A 24102-nucleotide genomic window follows, 5' to 3' on the forward strand; every position below is an offset into this window, starting at 1 on the left:
TGCAGCCGCGGCGGCCGGGACTTGGTGGCTGGAGAGAGCGGGGTTTGGGTACTGCGCCTGCTGGGATCTGGAATTCGCCTTACGTTCCCTGGATGCGCGGATGTCTGTTTTTAACAGCATGCTGCTATGGTTCCTAAGGAGAGAATTCGATCGGCCTGTGCTTACGAGTTGGTTTATTTTTTATTTATTTCGTGCTCCGGGAACACAGCCTCAGGCACCTTCTCTCCCTCCCACCTGTGTCTGGAATTTCTCCATCGTGCCCCTCCTCTCCTACTCACTCTGTCCCTTGACTCAAATGCCTCTCCTTCGTTCCTCTTCTTACTTCTGCTAGACACTTTTTCCCCCCAGCGGTGGTGGTGATGATTATCCTTTCCGGAAAAAAAAAATACCAAAATACTGGCATCTGAGCCCCAACCCTCTGTCCCAGGGCCCAGCTCTTTTGCTGAGAGACCTCAGGCCGTGTACAGACACGGCCCCTCCCAGCCCTGGACTAGCACCTCTGCCTTAGACTGTGTTCAGTGAAAACTTTTCCGAGAGCACATTTCCTACTCTTCATGGGGGCTGGAAGCCTGGGTTTCAAAGGTTGGATTTGCACATCGCCCTAGTAACCAATGACTCATGCAGGACAGTAGCAGGACCTTAGATGGATGCGTTTAACCACCTCCTGTGGATCCCTTTCAAGGATGCAGAGGGCTGCTAGGACTTAGGGAGGAAACGGTGCTTTTTCTTTGAGGCTTTCTTTTCCCAGGGAAAAGAGAAAAATCCCCGACAGGCTCTCAGAGAAACAGGTCTGGCTTGGCTGGTACAGCTCTTATAACAGCTAGGCTGTGTTGGTTTGTAGAAATTACTATGTATGCCTTTGAGGAGTTTCACAACTGCTCAACCTGGGAACCGCAGGGGTCCCACTGGCCTCTCACTTAGTCTACCCTGACATACCCAGGGCAGTACATTGCCCGGCAGTGAGTAGATGGTTTTGGTCATTACCTCTCTGCAGCCTCCAGCCACGCTGTTTCCCTGTTTCGTATTTCTTTAGTGCAAGAGTTGTGTTTGGGTCGAGGGGGGGTGAGACATTGAGTGATTTCCCAGGGACAATTCCTAATTGCCAGATACTATGAAATCAGTGAGGTTTTGCTGTTGTTATTGGTAGTTTTTGTTTTATGAATGAAGGATGTGGAAACTTTAATGGAGATCACAAAACTTTGTGGGAGATGTGGTTTGCACACACACACGTACACACCCCCTACAGCCCTGCGACGGATTTTGCATGAGGTTTTGTGATTTTCTCCTGCATCATTTCCAGACTCCCCTGGTTCAATAGTCAGTCATTCAAAGGCATGTCCCTCACTTTGGTGGGCCAAGCCCTGAGGGAAATAGACAGATCCTTCAGTCATCTGGTTCAAGTCTTTGGCAAATGGTTTAATTGGGGGAGGGTGAAGAGTTCTGGAGGATTAAACTACCGAGAATCTTAGGGAAGACAGTTAAGCTGCAATGCAAACAGGAAAAATGTACTTTTTACCTTAAATCTGACTTAAAATGGTTGAATTGTGGATGTTTGGAGTGAGAACAATGTGCAGTTTTTTTCTCAACGGGCTCTAGGTGTCGCTAGGAGAAAGGAAAGGCAAGAGCTCTGAATTTTATTTCAGATGGTCTCCATCTTTTTTTAAAACATCTTAACTTGGAGTATACATGTCCTTCTTTTTATTGTGACATGTGTCTAGAAATGATTCTCAGATAAACACAGGTGTCCTGAGAAACAAATCAGGGATATAACATGTACATTTTTTAATGGGGTTCTAAACAGCATCTCTAACTTAGATGTAAGTCCTGACATGCTTTTTTTTTTTTCTGGAAAATACACAATGTGTGTGGGTGGGCATGTATTGTGTGTTTATATAGTATACTCCTGATATATGTATGCACACATATATACTTGCCAATTATCTGCACATATATATTTGGCACACATCTGCAAAATGCATTGCACATATGTCCTTTAAATTGTATAATTAAACTCATGACACAGGCTGAATGTTGTATCTTTTAAAAACAACAACAAACTTTTATGCAGTCTTCTTAGAAAAGTTCCTCAGAATTGGAAAAGTTATGCCCCCAAATTTACTAAAAGATAGATGAACATATCAAACCACTTTTCCTCCAGGAACAAAAGCTTCAATTTGCTTAAGGTGTATTGAAAAACAAAAACAAAAAAAGACATTAGGTAGAAAAACTGCTTTTTAGGTACAGATGCTTGCCAAGACTGAAGAATCTAGAGTAATCATTTTGCTACCCAAATTTAAAGCTGAGGATATGCAACGAATTAGGAACACATTGCATTTTATTACATGTCTTGGCAACTGCTGACAACCTCAAGACAAACCGAGGCTTTCCTTTTCAACATCTGCAAGCAGCTGGGAGCGCGGCTACTTCGGTGGGAGCTGTCTGAGGTGCTGAAACCTTCTCTTGGCTTAGCGCAGGAGAAATCTCCATCACTCTTGCCTTTTCAGTCCTGATCCCAAGGCTGGTGGCTTTATCGCTGTTCTCTGGCTTGTCAGGGAAGACTGTTCCAAGGTACAGAAACAGCTTCGCTGCCTTGGTCACTAAGATGATGGTAAGCAGCATACGTTTATAATCCTTAGGGCTTTGTACCTGTTGTCTTTCTGTCTGGAAATTGAGAAATATTAGTTCTTGGCTTCTGTGCATGTGTGTACACCTACATGCCTGAATATGACTGAGAATGGGCAATTACCCAGCCACACCCCAAATAAAATTTATGGTAGTCTAACAAGGCTAACACAGAGAAATAAAATGCGGAGATAGACTGGCTAGAATTAATAATGCATGGTCTAAATGCACAAACTACACAGGCAACAAAGGGACTTCCCAACTGTGTGGCTCCACAGGAAAGCCTGTTTTGGGTGGGTCAGTACTAACATGCAAAGTCTGACTTCAAAATAGAAATAAAACCAGAGGGTCTTCTCTATCCACTTCCTTGTAAATCTTAGATTTATTTAAATATAAAGTCAATTACTTGGGCAACTCCTCTGAGGAATCAATAGCCCTTCTGATTTAAAATTCATTGTGTAGGTTTAAAAATAAGTTGACTCTTAAAGGAATTGTTGCTGGAAGTGACTTTTAGTGGAATTTATTAACTTTCATTTGGATGAACTGTGGCTAATTTTAAAACACTGAACTTTGTCATCCGCCTGCTTGAACATTTCTTTTTAGTTTTTTAAAGGGCTTTGGAGGCCTTCTGTACCATTAGAGCAGTAGTTTTTTTTTAAGGTTATACAGTGTGTTTCTGTATCCTTCATTTTCAGTGACACGTGGCTTCTTAGCAATACAAATATGATGACAACAGGATTTTAAAGCAGCAAATTGGTTAAAACTAGGATAGATTGGCAAATCACCACCCATGATGTCCACCAGCCTTGGAAGGGCCAATTTCATCATCTGCTATGTCTTCGGCAACCAACCCATCTTTTTTCCTCCACCTTGGTTTTTCATTGATATAATGTCAACATTCTGTTAATGTGTCCTTGGAATCTATCAACTTTATGATTTCTTAACTAGCTTCCCTCTACAAATATGTTTATATACTCTATTACTTTGCTTCTGTTTCAACTGTAATTTAAAATTTTTTAAGTTTCACATGATTTTCCTGATAAATGAGAAAAAGTCTAAATCTTTCAACTGTCTACTTGATCCCATTACTCTCATCACCAATAGGATCAGTGCTTGGTGTACCCACCTACAGAATAGCCATGGATATTGCAGGAGCGGGGAGAGTTGCAGTGTTGCCCTCCCTTCATCCCAGTGGCGCCTACAAAGTGAGAGCCATGAGGCCAGGTACTGAGAAGTGCCCAGTGAATATATGCTGCTGCTGTTACTAATAATATTACTGTTTCCAAAGGATGGCCACCCTGTTTGAGGGCCTTGGCAGCAACTGCCCAGCTAGTACAAGAAGCAAAAAAGCTACCTCTTCGGCAAAACCAGAACATAAATGCCTCCCATATTGTGGTGGCTGAGAGCCAGCCCCTCTTCCCCCTCTGACTCTTGGGACCCCCATGACAGGGTGGGGAGGCACCCCCAACGAGGCGGGGACAGAGCCAGCCCATCTTCCCCCCCTGGCTCTGAGGACCCCCATCGCAGGAGGGGGAGGCACTCCCCACGAGGGTGGGGACTGAGAGCTATCCCCTCTTCCGCCCCTGGCTGTTAGTACCCTCATCGCAAGGGGGGAAGGCACCCCCCGCGAGGAAGGGACTGAGAGCCAGTCCCTCTTCCCCCCCGGCTCTGAGGACCCACATCGCAGGAGGGGGAGGCACCCCCCACGAGGGTGGGGACTGAGAGCTATCCCCTCTTCCGCCCCTGGCTGTTGGTACCCCCATGGCAGGGGGGGGGAGGCACCCCCCCGTGAGGCAGGGACTGAGAGCCAGCCCCTGGTTCCCACACTGGCTCTTAGGACCCCCATCGCAGAGGGGGGAGGCACCCCCCACGAGGCAGGGACTGAGAGGCAGACCCTATTCGCCCCCGGCTTAGGACCCCCATCGTTGATGCTAAGATCCTTAGGACCCACCTGGAGGACTGTGGGTATTAGGTGTCGAAGTAGAAAGTTCAAATCTTCCGACGGCAGGTACCTTACATGGGATTTACTATCCGACGGGTCCGAACGCAGCTCAGGAACAGAAAGAAAGCAGGTTGTTTGCAATCTACCGGAGCTTAAGGGCAGAAGGCAGGTGAGAGAACTCTTAGGAGCTGTGGGGTTTTGTAGACTGTGGATCCCAAACTTTGCAGTATTAGCCAAGCCGTTGTATGAGGTCACAAAGGGGGCGGGGACCCAGAACTTTTGAAATGGGGATCCCAACAACAGCCAGTTTTTCATGAGTTACAAGAAAATCTTCTGGCAGCCCCAGCCCTGGGGCTACCCGATCTGAGAAAGCCTTTTCCATTGTATGCGTCAGAGAGAGAAAAGATGGCAGCTGGACTTTTAACCCAAACTGTGGGGCCCTGGCTGAGGCCGGTAGCCTACGTCTCTAAACAACTAGACAGGGTTGCTAAAGGATGGCCCCCCTATTTGAGGGCCTTGGCAGCAACTGCCCTGCTAGTAGAAGAAGCAAATAAGCTGATTCTTGGGCAAAACCTGATCATAAAGGGCCCCCATTTTGTGACGGCTGAGATCCATCCCCTCTTCCCCCCTGGCTGTTGGGACCCCCATCGCCGGCGGGGAAGGCACCCTCCGCGAGGCGGGGACTCAGAGCCAACCCCTCCTTCCCCCTCGGCTCTTGGGACCACCATCGCAGGGGGGAGGCAATCCCCGCGAGGCGGGGACTGGCAACCTCCCATTTCCCCTCCTCGCTCTTTGCACCCCCATCACAGGGGGGGAGGCACCCCTCGCGACGCGGGGACTGAGAGCGAGCCCCACTTCCCCCCTTTGCTCTTGGGACCCCCATCGCTGGGGGCGGAGGCACCCCCCGCGAGGCAGGGACTGAGAGCCAGTCCCTCTTCCCCCCCGGCTCTGAGGACCCCCATCGCAGGACGGGGAGGTACCCCCCCACGAGGTTGGGGACTGAGAGCTATCCCCTCTTCCGCCCCTGGCTGTTAGTACCCCCATCGCAAGGGGGGGAGGCAACCCCGGCGAGGCAGGGACTGAGAGCCAGTCCCTCTTCCCCCCTGGCTCTTAGGACCCCCATCGCAGGAGGGGGAGGCACCCCCCGTGAGGATGAGGACTGAGAGCTATCCCCTCTTCCGCCCCTGTCTGTTAGTACCCTCATCGCAAGGGGGGGAGGCACCCCCCGTGAGGCAGGGACTGAGAGCCAGCCCCTCTTCCCCCCCGGCTCTTAGTACCCCCATCGCAGGGTGGGGGAGGCACCCCCCCGCGAGGCAGGGACTGAGAGCCAGCCCCTGTTCCCCCACTGGCTCTTAGGACCCACATCGCAGAGGCGGGAGGCACCCCCAACGAGGCGGGGACTGAGAGCCAGACCCTCTTCCCCTCCCTGGCTTAGGACCCCCATCGTTGATGCTAAGATCCTTAGGACCCACCTGGAGGACTGTGGGTATTAGGTATCCAAGTACAAAGTACAAATCTTCCGACGGCAGGTACCTTACATGGGATTTACGATCCGACGGGTCCGAATGCAGCTCGGGAACAGAAAGAAAGCAGGTTATTTGCAATCTACCGGAGCTTAAGGGCAGAAGGCAGGTGAGAGAATTCTTAGGAGCTGTGGGGTTTTGTAGACTGTGGATCCCAAACTTTGCAGTATTAGCCAAGCCGTTGTATGAGGTCACAAAGGGGGCGGGGACCCAGAACTTTTGAAATGGGGATCCCAACAACAGCCAGTTTTTCATGAGTTACAAGAAAATCTTCTGGCAGCCCCAGCCCTGGGGCTACCCGATCTGAGAAAGCCTTTTCCATTGTATGCGTCAGAGAGAGAAAAGATGGCAGCTGGACTTTTAACCCAAACTGTGGGGCCTCCCCCTCTCCCCCCCTGGCTCTTTGCACCCGCATCGCAGGGGGGGAGGCACCCCTCGTGACGCGGGGACTGAGAGCGAGTCCCTCTTCCCCCCTTTGCTCTTAGGACTCCCATCGCTGGGGGCGGAGGCATCCCCCGCGAGGCAGGGACTGAAAGCCAGTCCCTCTTCCCCCCCGGCTCTGAGGACCCCCATCGCAGGAGGGGGAGGCACCCCCCACGAGGGTGGGGACTGAGAGCTATCCCCTCTTCCGCCCCTGGCTGTTAGTACCCCCATCGCAAGGGGGGGAGGCACCCCCCGCCAGGCAGGGACTGAGAGCCAGTCCCTCTTCCCCCGCTGGCTCTTAGGACCCCCATCGCAGGAGGGGGAGGCACCCCCCGCGAGGGTGGGGACTGAGAGCTATCCGCTGTTCCGCCCCTGACGGTTAGTACCCTCATCGCAAGGGGGGGAGGCACCCCCCCGCGAGGCAGGGACTGAAAGCCAGTCCCTCTTCCCCCCCGGCTCTGAGGACCCCCATCGCAGGAGGGGGAGGCACCCCCCACGAGGGTGGGGACTGAGAGCTATCCCCTCTTCTGCCCCTGGCTGTTAGTACCCCCATCGCAAGGGGGGGAGGCACCCCCCGCGAGGCAGGGACTGAGAGCCAGTCCCTCTTCCCCCGCTGGCTCTTAGGACCCCAATCGCAGGAGGGGAAGGCACCCCCCGCGAGGGTGGGGACTGAGAGCTATCCGCTCTTCCGCCCCTGGCTCTTGGTACCCCCATCGCGGGGGGCGGGGAGGCACCCCCCGCGAGGCAGGGACTGAGAGCCAGCCCCTGGTTCCCACACTGGCTCTTAGGACCCCCATCGCAGAGGGGGGAGGCACCCCCCGCGAGGCGGGGACTGAGAGCCAGACCCTCTTCCCCCCCTGGCTTAGGACCCCCATCGTTGATCCTAAGATCCTTAGGACCGACCTGCAGGATTGTGGGTGTTAGGTGTCCAAGTAGAAAGTTCAAATCTTCCGACGGCAGGGGGGAGACACCTCTCGCGACGCGGAGACTGAGAGCGAGCCCCTCTTCCCCCCTTTGCTCTTAGGACCCCCATCGATGGGGGGCGGAGGCACCCCCCGCGAGGCAGGGACTGAGAGCCAGTCCCTCTTCCCCCCCTGGCTCTGAGGACCCCCATCGCAGGAGGGGGAGGCACCCCCCACGAGGGTGGGGACTGAGAGCTATCTCCTCTTCCGCCCCTGGCTGTCAGTGCCCTCATCGCAAGGGGGGGAGGCACCCCCCGCGAGGCAGGGACTGTGAGCCAGTCCCTCTTCCCCCCCGGCTCTGAGGACCCCCATCGCAGAAGGGGGAGGCACCCTCCACGAGGGTGGGGACTGAGAGCTCTCCCCCCTTCCACCCGTGGCTGTTAGTAACCCCATCGCAGGGGGGGAGGCACCCCCCGCGAGGCAGGGACTGAGAGCCAGTCCCTCTTCCCCCCCGGCTCTTAGGACCCCCATCGCAGGAGGGGGAGGCACCCCCTGCGAGGGTGGGGAGTGAGAGCTATCCCCTCTTCCGCCCCTGGCTGTTAGTACCCTCATCGCAAGGGGGGGAGGCACCCCCCGCGAGGCAGGGACTGAGAGCCAGTCCCTCTTCCCCCCCTGACTCTTAGGACCCCCATCGCAGGAGGGGGAGGCACCCCCCGCGAGGGTGGGGACTGAGAGCTATCCCCTCTTCCGCCGCTGGCTGTTAGTACCCCCATCGCAGGGTGGGGGAGGCACCCCCCCGCGAGGCAGGGACTGAGAGCCGGCCCCTGTTCCCCCACTGGCTCTTAGGACCCACATCGCAGAGGGGGGAGGCACCCCCCACGAGGCGGGGACTGAGAGCCAGACCCTCTTCCCCCCCTGGCTTAGGACCCCCATCATTGATGCTAAGATCCTTAGGACCCACCTGGAGGACTGTGGGTATTAGGTGTCGAAGTAGAAAGTTCAAATCTTCCGACGGCAGGTACCTTACATGGGATTTACTATCCGACGGGTCCGAACGCAGCTCAGGAACAGAAAGAAAGCAGGTTGTTTGCAATCTACCGGAGCTTAAGGGCAGAAGGCAGGTGAGAGAATTCTTAGGAGCTGTGGGGTTTTGTAGACTGTGGATCCCAAACTTTGCAGTATTAGCCAAGCCGTTGTATGAGGTCACAAAGGGGGCGGGGACCCAGAACTTTTGAAATGGGGATCCCAACAACAGCCAGTTTTTCATGAGTTACAAGAAAATCTTCTGGCAGCCCCAGCCCTGGGGCTACCCGATCTGAGAAAGCCTTTTCCATTGTATGCGTCAGAGAGAGAAAAGATGGCAGCTGGACTTTTAACCCAAACTGTGGGGCCCTGGCTGAGGCCGGTAGCCTACGTCTCTAAACAACTAGACAGGGTTGCTAAAGGATGGCCCCCCTATTTGAGGGCCTTGGCAGCAACTGCCCTGCTAGTAGAAGAAGCAAATAAGCTGATTCTTGGGCAAAACCTGATCATAAAGGGCCCCCATTTTGTGACGGCTGAGATCCATCCCCTCTTCCCCCCTGGCTGTTGGGACCCCCATCGCCGGCGGGGAAGGCACCCTCCGCGAGGCGGGGACTCAGAGCCAACCCCTCCTTCCCCCTCGGCTCTTGGGACCACCATCGCAGGGGGGAGGCAATCCCCGCGAGGCGGGGACTGGCAACCTCCCATTTCCCCTCCTCGCTCTTTGCACCCCCATCACAGGGGGGGAGGCACCCCTCGCGACGCGGGGACTGAGAGCGAGCCCCACTTCCCCCCTTTGCTCTTGGGACCCCGATCGCTGGGGGCGGAGGCACCCCCCGCGAGGCAGGGACTGAGAGCCAGTCCCTCTTCCCCCCCGGCTCTGAGGACCCCCATCGCAGGATGGGGAGGTACCCCCCACGAGGTTGGGGACTGAGAGCTATCCCCTCTTCCGCCCCTGGCTGTTAGTACCCCCATCGCAAGGGGGGGAGGCAACCCCGGCGAGGCAGGGACTGAGAGCCAGCCCCTGTTCCCCCACTGGCTCTTAGGACCCACATCGCAGAGGCGGGAGGCACCCCCCACGAGGCGGGGACTGAGAGCCAGACCCTCTTCCCCTCCCTGGCTTAGGACCCCCATCGTTGATGCTAAGATCCTTAGGACCCACCTGGAGGACTGTGGGTATTAGGTATCCAAGTACAAAGTTCAAATCTTCCGACGGCAGGTACCTTACATGGGATTTACGATCCGACGGGTCCGAATGCAGCTCGGGAACAGAAAGAAAGCAGGTTATTTGCAATCTACCGGAGCTTAAGGGCAGAAGGCAGGTGAGAGAATTCTTAGGAGCTGTGGGGTTTTGTAGACTGTGGATCCCAAACTTTGCAGTATTAGCCAAGCCGTTGTATGAGGTCACAAAGGGGGCGGGGACCCAGAACTTTTGAAATGGGGATCCCAACAACAGCCAGTTTTTCATGAGTTACAAGAAAATCTTCTGGCAGCCCCAGCCCTGGGGCTACCCGATCTGAGAAAGCCTTTTCCATTGTATGCGCCAGAGAGAGAAAAGATGGCAGCTGGACTTTTAACCCAAACTGTGGGGCCTCCCCCTCTCCCCCCCTGGCTCTTTGCACCCGCATCGCAGGGGGGGAGGCACCCCTCGTGACGCGGGGACTGAGAGCGAGTCCCTCTTCCCCCCTTTGCTCTTAGGACCCCCATCGCTGGGGGCGGAGGCATCCCCCGCGAGGCAGGGACTGAAAGCCAGTCCCTCTTCCCCCCCGGCTCTGAGGACCCCCATCGCAGGAGGGGGAGGCACCCCCCGCGAGGGTGGGGACTGAGAGCTATCCGCTGTTCCGCCCTTGACTGTTAGTACCCTCATCGCAAGGGGGGGAGGCACCCCCCCGCGAGGAAGGGACTGAAAGCCAGTCCCTCTTCCCCCCCGGCTCTGAGGACCCCCATCGCAGGAGGGGGAGGCACCCCCCACGAGGGTGGGGACTGAGAGCTATCCCCTCTTCTGCCCCTGGCTGTTAGTACCCCCATCGCAAGGGGGGGAGGCACCCCCCCGCGAGGTAGGGACTGAGAGCCAGTCCCTGTTCCCCCGCTGGCTCTTAGGACCCCCATCGCAGGAGGGGGAGGCACCCCCCGCGAGGGTGGGGACTGAGAGCTATCCGCTCTTCCGCCCCTGGCTCTTGGTACCCCCATCGCGGGGGGCGGGGAGGCACCCCCCGCGAGGCAGGGACTGAGAGCCAGCCCCTGGTTCCCACACTGGCTCTTAGGACCCCCATCGCAGAGGGGGGAGGCACCCCCCGCGAGGCGGGGACTGAGAGCCAGACCCTCTTCCCCCCCTGGCTTAGGACCCCCATCGTTGATCCTAAGATCCTTAGGACCGACCTGCAGGATTGTGGGTGTTAGGTGTCCAAGTAGAAAGTTCAAATCTTCCGACGGCAGGGGGGAGGCACCTCTCGCGACGCGGAGACTGAGAGCGAGCCCCTCTTCCCCCCTTTGCTCTTAGGACCCCCATCGATGGGGGGCGGAGGCACCCCCCGCGAGGCAGGGACTGAGAGCCAGTCCCTCTTCCCCCCCTGGCTCTGAGGACCCCCATCGCAGGAGGGGGAGGCACCCCCCACGAGGGTGGGGACTGAGAGCCATCTCCTCTTCCGCCCCTGGCTGTCAGTGCCCTCATCGCAAGGGGGGGAGGCACCCCCCGCGAGGCAGGGACTGAGAGCCAGTCCCTCTTCCCCCCCGGCTCTGAGGACCCCCATCGCAGAAGGGGGAGGCACCCTCCACGAGGGTGGGGACTGAGAGCTCTCCCCCCTTCCACCCCTGGCTGTTAGTAACCCCATCGCAGGGGGGGAGGCACCCCCCGCGAGGCAGGGACTGAGAGCCAGTCCCTCTTCCCCCCCTGGCTCTGAGGACCCCCATCGCAGGAGGGGGAGGCACCCCCCACGAGAGTGGGGACTGAGAGCTATCCCCTCTTCCGTCCCTGGCTGTTAGTACCCCCATCGCAGGGGGGGAGGCACCCCCCGCGAGGCAGGGACTGAGAGCCAGTCCCTCTTCCCCCCCGGCTCTTAGGACCCCCATCGCAGGAGGGGGAGGCACCCCCTGCGAGGGTGGGGAGTGAGAGCTATCCCCTCTTCCGCCCCTGGCTGTTAGTACCCTCATCGCAAGGGGGGGAGGCACCCCCCGCGAGGCAGGGACTGAGAGCCAGTCCCTCTTCCCCCCCTGACTCTTAGGACCCCCATCGCAGGAGGGGGAGGCACCCCCCGCGAGGGTGGGGACTGAGAGCTATCCCCTCTTCCGCCGCTGGCTGTTAGTACCCCCATCGCAGGGTGGGGGAGGCACCCCCCCGCGAGGCAGGGACTGAGAGCCGGCCCCTGTTCCCCCACTGGCTCTTAGGACCCACATCGCAGAGGGGGGAGGCACCCCCCACGAGGCGGGGACTGAGAGCCAGACCCTCTTCCCCCCCTGGCTTAGGACCCCCATCGTTGATGCTAAGATCCTTAGGACCCACCTGGAGGACTGTGGGTATTAGGTGTCGAAGTAGAAAGTTCAAATCTTCCGACGGCAGGTACCTTACATGGGATTTACTATCCGACGGGTCCGAACGCAGCTCAGGAACAGAAAGAAAGCAGGTTGTTTGCAATCTACCGGAGCTTAAGGGCAGAAGGCAGGTGAGAGAATTCTTAGGAGCTGTGGGGTTTTGTAGACTGTGGATCCCAAACTTTGCAGTATTAGCCAAGCCGTTGTATGAGGTCACAAAGGGGGCGGGGACCCAGAACTTTTGAAATGGGGATCCCAACAACAGCCAGTTTTTCATGAGTTACAAGAAAATCTTCTGGCAGCCCCAGCCCTGGGGCTACCCGATCTGAGAAAGCCTTTTCCATTGTATGCGTCAGAGAGAGAAAAGATGGCAGCTGGACTTTTAACCCAAACTGTGGGGCCCTGGCTGAGGCCGGTAGCCTACGTCTCTAAACAACTAGACAGGGTTGCTAAAGGATGGCCCCCCTATTTGAGGGCCTTGGCAGCAACTGCCCTGCTAGTAGAAGAAGCAAATAAGCTGATTCTTGGGCAAAACCTGATCATAAAGGGCCCCCATTTTGTGACGGCTGAGATCCATCCCCTCTTCCCCCCTGGCTGTTGGGACCCCCATCGCCGGCGGGGAAGGCACCCTCCGCGAGGCGGGGACTCAGAGCCAACCCCTCCTTCCCCCTCGGCTCTTGGGACCACCATCGCAGGGGGGAGGCAATCCCCGCGAGGCGGGGACTGGCAACCTCCCATTTCCCCTCCTCGCTCTTTGCACCCCCATCACAGGGGGGGAGGCACCCCTCGCGACGCGGGGACTGAGAGCGAGCCCCACTTCCCCCCTTTGCTCTTGGGACCCCCATCGCTGGGGGCGGAGGCACCCCCCGCGAGGCAGGGACTGAGAGCCAGTCCCTCTTCCCCCCCGGCTCTGAGGACCCCCATCGCAGGACGGGGAGGTACCCCCCCACGAGGTTGGGGACTGAGAGCTATCCCCTCTTCCGCCCCTGGCTGTTAGTACCCCCATCGCAAGGGGGGGAGGCAACCCCGGCGAGGCAGGGACTGAGAGCCAGTCCCTCTTCCCCCCTGGCTCTTAGGACCCCCATCGCAGGAGGGGGAGGCACCCCCCGTGAGGATGAGGACTGAGAGCTATCCCCTCTTCCGCCCCTGTCTGTTAGTACCCTCATCGCAAGGGGGGGAGGCACCCCCCGTGAGGCAGGGACTGAGAGCCAGCCCCTCTTCCCCCCCGGCTCTTAGTACCCCCATCGCAGGGTGGGGGAGGCACCCCCCCGCGAGGCAGGGACTGAGAGCCAGCCCCTGTTCCCCCACTGGCTCTTAGGACCCACATCGCAGAGGCAGGAGGCACCCCCCACGAGGCGGGGACTGAGAGCCAGACCCTCTTCCCCTCCCTGGCTTAGGACCCCCATCGTTGATGCTAAGATCCTTAGGACCCACCTGGAGGACTGTGGGTATTAGGTATCCAAGTACAAAGTTCAAATCTTCCGACGGCAGGTACCTTACATGGGATTTACGATCCGACGGGTCCGAATGCAGCTCGGGAACAGAAAGAAAGCAGGTTATTTGCAATCTACCGGAGCTTAAGGGCAGAAGGCAGGTGAGAGAATTCTTAGGAGCTGTGGGGTTTTGTAGACTGTGGATCCCAAACTTTGCAGTATTAGCCAAGCCGTTGTATGAGGTCACAAAGGGGGCGGGGACCCAGAACTTTTGAAATGGGGATCCCAACAACAGCCAGTTTTTCATGAGTTACAAGAAAATCTTCTGGCAGCCCCAGCCCTGGGGCTACCCGATCTGAGAAAGCCTTTTCCATTGTATGCGTCAGAGAGAGAAAAGATGGCAGCTGGACTTTTAACCCAAACTGTGGGGCCTCCCCCTCTCCCCCCCTGGCTCTTTGCACCCGCATCGCAGGGGGGGAGGCACCCCTCGTGACGCGGGGACTGAGAGCGAGTCCCTCTTCCCCCCTTTGCTCTTAGGACCCCCATCGCTGGGGGCGGAGGCATCCCCCGCGAGGCAGGGACTGAAAGCCAGTCCCTCTTCCCCCCCGGCTCTGAGGACCCTCATCGCAGGAGGGGGAGGCACCCCCCACGAGGGTGGGGACTGAGAGCTATCTCCTCTTCCGCCCCTGGCTGTCAGTGCCCTCATCGCAAGGGGGGGAGGCACCCCCCGCGAGGCAGGGACTGAGAGCCAGTCCCTCTTCCCCCCCGGCTCTGAGGACCCCCATCGCAGAAGGGGGAGGCACCCTCCACAAGGGTGGGGACTGAGAGCTCTCCCCCCTTCCACCCCTGGCTGTTAGTAACCCCATCGCAGGGGGGGAGGCACCCCCCGCGAGGCAGGGACTGAGAGCCAGTCCCTCTTCCCCCCCTGGCTCTGAGGACCCCCATCGCAGGAGGGGGAGGCACCCCCCACGAGAGTGGGGACTGAGAGCTATCCCCTCTTCCGTCCCTGGCTGTTAGTACCCCCATCGCAGGGGGGGAGGCACCCCCTGCGAGGCAGGGACTGAGAGCCAGTCCCTCTTCCCCCCCGGCTCTTAGGACCCCCATCGCAGGAGGGGGAGGCACCCCCTGCGAGGGTGGGGAGTGAGAGCTATCCCCTCTTCCGCCCCTGGCTGTTAGTACCCTCATCGCAAGGGGGGGAGGCACCCCCCGCGAGGCAGGGACTGAGAACCAGTCCCTCTTCCCCCCCTGACTCTTAGGACCCCCATCGCAGGAGGGGGAGGCACCCCCCGCGAGGGTGGGGACTGAGAGCTATCCCCTCTTCCGCCGCTGGCTGTTAGTACCCCCATCGCAGGGTGGGGGAGGCACCCCCCCGCGAGGCAGGGACTGAGAGCCGGCCCCTGTTCCCCCACTGGCTCTTAGGACCCACATCGCAGAGGGGGGAGGCACCCCCCACGAGGCGGGGACTGAGAGCCAGACCCTCTTCCCCCCCTGGCTTAGGACCCCCATCGTTGATGCTAAGATCCTTAGGACCCACCTGGAGGACTGTGGGTATTAGGTGTCGAAGTAGAAAGTTCAAATCTTCCGACGGCAGGTACCTTACATGGGATTTACTATCCGACGGGTCCGAACGCAGCTCAGGAACAGAAAGAAAGCAGGTTGTTTGCAATCTACCGGAGCTTAAGGGCAGAAGGCAGGTGAGAGAATTCTTAGGAGCTGTGGGGTTTTGTAGACTGTGGATCCCAAACTTTGCAGTATTAGCCAAGCCGTTGTATGAGGTCACAAAGGGGGCGGGGACCCAGAACTTTTGAAATGGGGATCCCAACAACAGCCAGTTTTTCATGAGTTACAAGAAAATCTTCTGGCAGCCCCAGCCCTGGGGCTACCCGATCTGAGAAAGCCTTTTCCATTGTATGCGTCAGAGAGAGAAAAGATGGCAGCTGGACTTTTAACCCAAACTGTGGGGCCCTGGCTGAGGCCGGTAGCCTACGTCTCTAAACAACTAGACAGGGTTGCTAAAGGATGGCCCCCCTATTTGAGGGCCTTGGCAGCAACTGCCCTGCTAGTAGAAGAAGCAAATAAGCTGATTCTTGGGCAAAACCTGATCATAAAGGGCCCCCATTTTGTGACGGCTGAGATCCATCCCCTCTTCCCCCCTGGCTGTTGGGACCCCCATCGCCGGCGGGGAAGGCACCCTCCGCGAGGCGGGGACTCAGAGCCAACCCCTCCTTCCCCCTCGGCTCTTGGGACCACCATCGCAGGGGGGAGGCAATCCCCGCGAGGCGGGGACTGGCAACCTCCCATTTCCCCTCCTCGCTCTTTGCACCCCCATCACAGGGGGGGAGGCACCCCTCGCGACGCGGGGACTGAGAGCGAGCCCCACTTCCCCCCTTTGCTCTTGGGACCCCGATCGCTGGGGGCGGAGGCACCCCCCGCGAGGCAGGGACTGAGAGCCAGTCCCTCTTCCCCCCCGGCTCTGAGGACCCCCATCGCAGGATGGGGAGGTACCCCCCACGAGGTTGGGGACTGAGAGCTATCCCCTCTTCCGCCCCTGGCTGTTAGTACCCCCATCGCAAGGGGGGGAGGCAACCCCGGCGAGGCAGGGACTGAGAGCCAGTCCCTCTTCCCCCCTGGCTCTTAGGACCCCCCATCGCAGGAGGGGGAGGCACCCCCCGTGAGGATGGGGACTGAGAGCTATCCCCTCTTCCGCCCCTGTCTGTTAGTACCCTCATCGCAAGGGGGGGAGGCAGCCCCCGTGAGGCAGGGACTGAGAGCCAGCCCCTCTTCCCCCCCGGCTCTTAGTACCCCCATCGCAGGGTGGGGGAGGCACCCCCCCGCGAGGCAGGGACTGAGAGCCAGCCCCTGTTCCCCCACTGGCTCTTAGGACCCACATCGCAGAGGCGGGAGGCACCCCCCACGAGGCGGGGACTGAGAGCCAGACCCTCTTCCCCTCCCTGGCTTAGGACCCCCATCGTTGATGCTAAGATCCTTAGGACCCACCTGGAGGACTGTGGGTATTAGGTATCCAAGTACAAAGTTCAAATCTTCCGACGGCAGGTACCTTACATGGGATTTACGATCCGACGGGTCCGAATGCAGCTCGGGAACAGAAAGAAAGCAGGTTATTTGCAATCTACCGGAGCTTAAGGGCAGAAGGCAGGTGAGAGAATTCTTAGGAGCTGTGGGGTTTTGTAGACTGTGGATCCCAAACTTTGCAGTACTAGCCAAGCCGTTGTATGAGGTCACAAAGGGGGCGGGGACCCAGAACTTTTGAAATGGGGATCCCAACAACAGCCAGTTTTTCATGAGTTACAAGAAAATCTTCTGGCAGCCCCAGCCCTGGGGCTACCCGATCTGAGAAAGCCTTTTCCATTGTATGCGCCAGAGAGAGAAAAGATGGCAGCTGGACTTTTAACCCAAACTGTGGGGCCTCCCCCTCTCCCCCCCAGCTCTTTGCACCCGCATCGCAGGGGGGGAGGCACCCCTCGTGACGCGGGGACTGAGAGCGAGTCCCTCTTCCCCCCTTTGCTCTTAGGACCCCCATCGCTGGGGGCGGAGGCATCCCCCGCGAGGCAGGGACTGAAAGCCAGTCCCTCTTCCCCCCCGGCTCTGAGGACCCCCATCGCAGGAGGGGGAGGCACCCCCCACGAGGGTGGGGACTGAGAGCTATCCCCTCTTCCGCCCCTGGCTGTTAGTACCCCCATCGCAAGGGGGGGAGGCACCCCCCGCGAGGCAGGGACTGAGAGCCAGTCCCTCTTCCCCCGCTGGCTCTTAGGACCCCCATCGCAGGAGGGGGAGGCACCCCCCGCGAGGGTGGGGACTGAGAGCTATCCGCTGTTCCGCCCCTGACTGTTAGTACCCTCATCGCAAGCGGGGGAGGCACCCCCCCGCGAGGAAGGGACTGAAAGCCAGTCCCTCTTCCCCCCCGGCTCTGAGGACCCCCATCGCAGGAGGGGGAGGCACCCCCCACGAGGGTGGGGACTGAGAGCTATCCCCTCTTCTGCCCCTGGCTGTTAGTACCCCCATCGCAAGGGGGGGAGGCACCCCCCCGCGAGGTAGGGACTGAGAGCCAGTCCCTCTTCCCCCGCTGGCTCTTAGGACCCCCATCGCAGGAGGGGGAGGCACCCCCCGCGAGGGTGGGGACTGAGAGCTATCCGCTGTTCCGCCCCTGACTGTTAGTACCCTCATCGCAAGGGGGGGAGGCACCCCCCCGTGAGGCTGGGACTGAAAGCCAGTCCCTCTTCCCCCCCGGCTCTGAGGACCCCCATCGCAGGAGGGGGAGGCACCCCCCACGAGGGTGGGGACTGAGAGCTATCCCCTCTTCTGCCCCTGGCTGTTAGTACCCCCATCGCAAGGGGGGGAGGCACCCCCCGCGAGGCAGGGACTGAGAGCCAGTCCCTGTTCCCCCGCTGGCTCTTAGGACGCCCATCGCAGGAGGGGGAGGCACCCCCCGCGAGGGTGGGGACTGAGAGCTATCCGCTCTTCCGCCCCTGGCTCTTGGTACCCCCATCGCGGGGGGCGGGGAGGCACCCCCCGCGAGGCAGGGACTGAGAGCCAGCCCCTGGTTCCCACACTGGCTCTTAGGACCCCCATCGCAGAGGGGGGAGGCACCCCCCGCGAGGCGGGGACTGAGAGCCAGACCCTCTTCCCCCCCTGGCTTAGGACCCCCATCGTTGATCCTAAGATCCTTAGGACCGACCTGCAGGATTGTGGGTGTTAGGTGTCCAAGTAGAAAGTTCAAATCTTCCGACGGCAGGGGGGAGGCACCTCTCGCGACGCGGAGACTGAGAGCGAGCCCCTCTTCCCCCCTTTGCTCTTAGGACCCCCATCGATGGGGGGCGGAGGCACCCCCCGCGAGGCAGGGACTGAGAGCCAGTCCCTCTTCCCCCCCTGGCTCTGAGGACCCCCATCGCAGGAGGGGGAGGCACCCCCCACGAGGGTGGGGACTGAGAGCCATCTCCTCTTCCGCCCCTGGCTGTCAGTGCCCTCATCGCAAGGGGGGGAGGCACCCCCCGCGAGGCAGGGACTGAGAGCCAGTCCCTCTTCCCCCCTGGCTCTGAGGACCCCCATCGCAGAAGGGGGAGGCACCCTCCACGAGGGTGGGGACTGAGAGCTCTCCCCCCTTCCACCCGTGGCTGTTAGTAACCCCATCGCAGGGGGGGAGGCACCCCCCGCGAGGCAGGGACTGAGAGCCAGTCCCTCTTCCCCCCCTGGCTCTGAGGACCCCCATCGCAGGAGGGGGAGGCACCCCCCACGAGAGTGGGGACTGAGAGCTATCCCCTCTTCCGTCCCTGGCTGTTAGTACCCCCATCGCAGGGGGGGAGGCACCCCCCGCGAGGCAGGGACTGAGAGCCAGTCCCTCTTCCCCCCCGGCTCTTAGGACCCCCATCGCAGGAGGGGGAGGCACCCCCTGCGAGGGTGGGGAGTGAGAGCTATCCCCTCTTCCGCCCCTGGCTGTTAGTACCCTCATCGCAAGGGGGGGAGGCACCCCCCGCGAGGCAGGGACTGAGAGCCAGTCCCTCTTCCCCCCCTGACTCTTAGGACCCCCATCGCAGGAGGGGGAGGCACCCCCCGCGAGGGTGGGGACTGAGAGCTATCCCCTCTTCCGCCGCTGGCTGTTAGTACCCCCATCGCAGGGTGGGGGAGGCACCCCCCCGCGAGGCAGGGACTGAGAGCCGGCCCCTGTTCCCCCACTGGCTCTTAGGACCCACATCGCAGAGGGGGGAGGCACCCCCCACGAGGCGGGGACTGAGAGCCAGACCCTCTTCCCCCCCTGGCTTAGGACCCCCATCGTTGATGCTAAGATCCTTAGGACCCACCTGGAGGACTGTGGGTATTAGGTGTCGAAGTAGAAAGTTCAAATCTTCCGACGGCAGGTACCTTACATGGGATTTACTATCCGACGGGTCCGAACGCAGCTCAGGAACAGAAAGAAAGCAGGTTGTTTGCAATCTACCGGAGCTTAAGGGCAGAAGGCAGGTGAGAGAATTCTTAGGAGCTGTGGGGTTTTGTAGACTGTGGATCCCAAACTTTGCAGTATTAGCCAAGCCGTTGTATGAGGTCACAAAGGGGGCGGGGACCCAGAACTTTTGAAATGGGGATCCCAACAACAGCCAGTTTTTCATGAGTTACAAGAAAATCTTCTGGCAGCCCCAGCCCTGGGGCTACCCGATCTGAGAAAGCCTTTTCCATTGTATGCGTCAGAGAGAGAAAAGATGGCAGCTGGACTTTTAACCCAAACTGTGGGGCCCTGGCTGAGGCCGGTAGCCTACGTCTCTAAACAACTAGACAGGGTTGCTAAAGGATGGCTCCCGTATGTGAGGGCCTTGGCAGTAACTGCCCTGCTAGTACAAGAAGGAAATAAGCTGATTCTTGGGCAAAACCTGATCATAAAGGGCCCCCATTTTGTGACGGCTGAGATCCATCCCCTCTTCCCCCCTGGCTGTTGGGACCCCCATCGCCGGCGGGGAAGGCACCCTCCGCGAGGCGGGGACTCAGAGCCAACCCCTCCTTCCCCCTCGGCTCTTGGGACCACCATCGCAGGGGGGAGGCAATCCCCGCGAGGCGGGGACTGGCAACCTCCCATTTCCCCTCCTCGCTCTTTGCACCCTCATCACAGGGGGGGAGGCACCCCTCGCGACGCGGGGACTGAGAGCGAGCCCCACTTCCCCCCTTTGCTCTTGGGACCCCCATCGCTGGGGGCGGAGGCACCCCCCGCGAGGCAGGGACTGAGAGCCAGTCCCTCTTCCCCCCCGGCTCTGAGGACCCCCATCGCAGGACGGGGAGGTACCCCCCACGAGGTTGGGGACTGAGAGCTATCCCCTCTTCCGCCCCTGGCTGTTAGTACCCCCATCGCAAGGGGGGGAGGCAACCCCGGCGAGGCAGGGACTGAGAGCCAGTCCCTCTTCCCCCCTGGCTCTTAGGACCCCCATCGCAGGAGGGGGAGGCACCCCCCGTGAGGATGAGGACTGAGAGCTATCCCCTCTTCCGCCCCTGTCTGTTAGTACCCTCATCGCAAGGGGGGGGAGGCACCCCACGTGAGGCAGGGACTGAGAGCCAGCCCCTCTTCCCCCCCGGCTCTTAGTACCCCCATCGCAGGGTGGGGGAGGCACCCCCCCGCGAGGCAGGGACTGAGAGCCAGTCCCTGTTCCCCCACTGGCTCTTAGGACCCACATCGCAGAGGCGGGAGGCACCCCCCACGAGGCAGGGACTGAGAGCCAGACCCTCTTCCCCTCCCTGGCTTAGGACCCCCATCGTTGATGCTAAGATCCTTAGGACCCACCTGGAGGACTGTGGGTGTTAGGTGTCCAAGTAGAAAGTTCAAATCTGCCGACGGCAGGTACCTTACGTGGGACTTACTATCTGATGGGTCCGAACGCAGCTCGGGAACAGAAAGAAAGCAGGTTATTTGCAATCCACCGGAGCTTAAGGGCAGAAGGCAGGTGAGAGAATTCTCAGGAGCTGTGGGGTTTTGTAGACTGTGGATCCCAAACTGTAGTATTAGCCAAGCCTTTGTATGAGGTCACAAAGGGGGCGGGGCCCCGGAACTTTTGAAATGGGGATCGCAGCAACAGCCAGTTTTTCATGAATTACAAGAAAGTCTTCCGGCAGCCCCAGCCCTGGGGCTACCCGATCTGACAAAGCCTTTTCCATTGTGTGCGTCAGAGAGAGAAAAGATGGCAGCTGGACTTTTAACCCAAACTGTGGGGCCCTGGCTGAGGCCGGTAGCCTACGTCTCTAAACAACTAGACAGGGTTGCTAAAGGATGGCTCCCGTATGTGAGGGCCTTGGCAGTAACTGCCCTGCTAGTACAAGAAGGAAATAAGCTGATTCTTGGGCAAAACCTGAAGATAAAGGGCCCCCATTTTGTGACGGCTGAGATCCATCCCCTCTTCCTCCCTGGCTGTTGGGACCCCCATCGCAGGCGGGGGAGGGACCCTCCGCGAGGCGGGGACTCAGAGCCAACCCCTCTTCCCCGCCTGGCTCTTGGGACCACCATCGCGGGGGGGGAGGTAATCCCCGCTAGGCGGGAACTGCGAGCCTGCCCCCTTTCCCCCCCTGGCTCTTTGCACCCCCATTGCAGTGTGGGAGGCACCCCTCGCGACGCAGGGACTGAGCATGAGCCCCTCTTCCCCCCTTTAGTCTTAGGACCGCCATCGCTGGGGACGGAGGCACCCCCCACGAGGCAGGGACTGATAGCCAGTCCCTCTTCGCCCCCGGCTCTTCGGACCCCCATCGCAGGAAGGGGAGGCACCCCCGTTGAGGGGGGGACTGAGCTATCCCCCCTTCCGCCCCTGGCTGTTGGTACCCCTATCGCGGGGGGCGGAGGCAGCCCCCGCGAGTCAGGGACTGAGAGGCAGCCCCTGTTCCCTCACTGGCTCTTAGGACCCCCATCGCAGGGCGGCGGAGGTACCCCCCGCGAAGTGGGGACTGAGAGCCAGACCCTCTTCACCCCGTGGCTTAGGACCCCCATCGTTAATCCTAAGATCCTTTAGGACCCACCTGTAGGACTGTGGTTATTATTTGTCCAAGTAGGAAGTTCAAATCTTTCGACGGCAGGTAGCTTACGTGGGATTTATAGTCCGACAGCGGTCCAAATGCCGCTCGGGAACAGAAAGAAAGCAGGTCATTTGCAATGTACCAGAGCTTAAGGGCAGAAGGCAGGTGAGAGAATTCTTAGGAGCTGTGGGGTTTTGTAGACTGTGGATCCTAAGCTTTGCAGTATTAGCCAAGCCTTTGTATGAGGTCACAAAGGGGCGGGGACCCGGAACATTGTCTTGGGATCCCCGTTTGTTGGGGGAAGAGGGTCTCGCTCTCAGTCCCCGCCTCGCGGGTGGTGCCTCCCTGCCCCTGCGATGGGAGTCCCAACTGCCAGGGGGGAAGAGGGCATGGATCTCAGCCACCACAAAATGGGGTGCCTTTATGTTCAGGTTTTGCCCAACAACAGCAAGTCTTTCATTAGTTAAAGGAAAAACTTCTGGCAGCCCCAGCCCTGGGGCTACCCGATCTGACAAAGCCTTTTGCATTGTATGCGTCAGAGAGAGCAAAGATGGCAGCTGGACTTTTAATCCAAACTGTGGGGCCCTGGCTGAGGCCGGTAGCCTACGTCTCTAAACAACTATACAGGGTTTCTAAAGGATGGGCCCCCCTGTTTGAGGGGCTCGGCAGCAACTGCCCTGCTAGTCCAAGAAGCAAATAAGCGGATTCTTGGGCAAAACCTGAACATAAAGGCCCCCCATTTTGTGGTGGCTGAGATCCATGCCCTCTTCCCCCCTGGCTGTTGGGACCGGCATCGCATGTGGTGGAGGCATCCCCCGCGAGGCAGGGACACAGAGCCAACCCCTGTTCCCCCCTGGCCCTTGGGACCACCATCGCAGGTGGGGAGGCAATCCCCGTGAGGCGGGGAGTGAGAGCTATCCCCTCTTCCGCCCCTGGCTCTTAATACCCCCATCGCAGTGGGGGGAGGCAGCCCCCACGAGGCAGGGACTGAGAGCCAGCCCCTGTTCCCCCACTGGCTCTTTGGACCCCCATCGCAGGGCGGGGAGGCACCCCCCACGAGGCGGGGACTGAGAGCCAGACCCTCTTCCCCTCCGGCTTAGGACCCCCATCATTAATCCTAAGATCCTTAGGACCCACCTGGAGGACTGTGGGTGTTAGGTGTCCAAGAAGAAAGTTCGAATCTTCCGACGGCAGGTGCATGAGAGTCTGCATGGAACCCTAATAAAAAAGACAGTGAAGGAGAATCATGTCAGGAGCTGATACTCATGAGTCTCGGGAAGCCTCCAGGGACAGAGCATAGCTAGAGTATCCAAGAATGAGAAGAGCCCTAGAGCAAACGCAAGGCCCAGGAAGAGATAATTGGTTTGAGAAGAAAAGGGTCCAGGAGCTATTGCAACGCATCTAGCAAGCAGAGTCCTGGGCTGATCAGAGTGGGGAAAACCCACCGAGTTGTTCAATGGCAGGACAAACAGAGCCCTGCTGCAGGGAAGGGACACTCATGTACCCTGTACCCCCATACACCTCTGTCCCGCTCCCCGTTCAGGCTGACAATGTGCTCACCACACAGCAGCACCTCCTGGTCTTGATTGTTGGGGCCCTCGCAATCATTGCACTGGCCCTTCCTGCCCTCTGACCAGAGCTCTTCCCTGCTACACTCTTCTGTGAGTCTCCAGCAGGACCTTTTGCACATCAGCAAGCTGGGCAGCGTCAAGTGCCCGGAATCCACCCCATGCCTTCCCACCTCTGTACATTTGCTCATGGTTCTTTTCATGGCCATTGAACTTGTCTTGGTCAGTTTTCTTTCAGCTCTCAGTGATAGACACATTCCACAATGACCTACAGAGAAAAAAAAAGGCACAAATTGTATAGCAAACCACTACCTCTACTAAAGTAACCTATTGTTCTTTAGAACTGAAGACCAGAGGCTGTGCGACTTCAGTCTTATCTGGGATGTGGTGCTGACATGATATTCCCAAAACTCTTTCTATCTGTCTCCGTAACTCTCAGATTTACTTTCCTCTGTGGGTGTTAATCTCAAGCAGATAGCAAAGGTAGTTCCTGCTCTGAGCTCATGAAGTTTTACAGTTCCTAACGAGAGAGGAAGACAGAGGCATGCTCTCTCCCAGGGTCTACGTGTGAAATCTCATTCAGGGTTTCTGGTTGATCCAGCACTGGTCACATGGCCCAGCCACTTGGAGTCAGTTGTGTTGTCA

At 58.8% G+C, this 24102-nt stretch overlaps 2 protein-coding genes and 4 pseudogenes across 20 annotated transcripts in view; 1 reads left to right on the top strand and 5 right to left on the bottom strand.

The window, feature by feature from the left end:
• DPP6 (dipeptidyl peptidase like 6) overlaps window positions 1-24102 on the top strand; it is a 1146878-nt gene that overhangs the window by 299747 nt on the left and 823029 nt on the right. The gene's annotated exons all lie outside the window — the stretch shown is intronic.
• Window positions 2318-22106, bottom strand: LOC129523724 (uncharacterized). Of its 16 annotated transcripts, XR_008667308.2 has the most exons (12): window positions 21893-22106; window positions 20673-20814; window positions 19210-19351; window positions 16391-16532; window positions 14928-15069; window positions 13395-13536; window positions 11932-12073; window positions 9595-9736; window positions 8374-8515; window positions 6037-6178; window positions 4574-4715; window positions 2318-2661 (listed from the first exon to the last, which is right to left on the bottom strand). XR_008667308.2 is itself a non-coding variant. In XM_055347235.2 (3 exons), exons 1-3 carry the CDS (start codon window positions 8677-8679, stop codon window positions 2392-2394), a joined length of 675 nt encoding a protein of 224 aa, XP_055203210.1. In that variant the 5' UTR covers window positions 8680-9209; the 3' UTR covers window positions 2318-2391. The 16 variants fall into 16 exon arrangements, 2 of the variants coding, with proteins under 2 accessions (XP_055203210.1, XP_055203211.1); XR_010134793.1 differs by lacking the exon at window positions 19210-19351 and having other exon boundaries at window positions 16391-16489; window positions 20750-20814; window positions 21893-22105; XR_010134792.1 differs by lacking the exon at window positions 19210-19351 and having other exon boundaries at window positions 16391-16489; window positions 21893-22105.
• LOC129523725 (putative uncharacterized protein FLJ45355) lies at window positions 6927-8358 on the bottom strand (annotated as a pseudogene).
• LOC134758967 (putative uncharacterized protein FLJ45355) lies at window positions 10780-11914 on the bottom strand (annotated as a pseudogene).
• Window positions 14232-14910, bottom strand: LOC129523727 (putative uncharacterized protein FLJ45355; annotated as a pseudogene).
• On the bottom strand, window positions 17622-19192 carry LOC129523726 (putative uncharacterized protein FLJ45355; annotated as a pseudogene).

Source organism: Gorilla gorilla, chromosome 6, assembly GCF_029281585.2.
Source record: "Gorilla gorilla gorilla isolate KB3781 chromosome 6, NHGRI_mGorGor1-v2.1_pri, whole genome shotgun sequence".
Lineage (NCBI taxonomy): Eukaryota > Metazoa > Chordata > Mammalia > Primates > Hominidae > Gorilla > Gorilla gorilla.

Excerpts from the sequence above, each read along its gene's own strand:
- LOC129523724 (XM_055347235.2), bottom strand. The coding sequence starts at position 8,679 with ATGAAAAACTGGCTGTTGTTGGGATCCCCATTTCAAAAGTTCTGGGTC. Across the intron at positions 6,136-8,373 it reads TAATACCCACAGTCCTCCAG|CTGCATTCGGACCCGTCGGA; the intron begins GTGGGTCCTAAG and ends TCTGTTCCCGAG. Across the intron at positions 2,662-6,036 it reads TAATACCCACAGTCCTCCAG|ACAGAAAGACAACAGGTACA; the intron begins GTGGGTCCTAAG and ends CTCAATTTCCAG.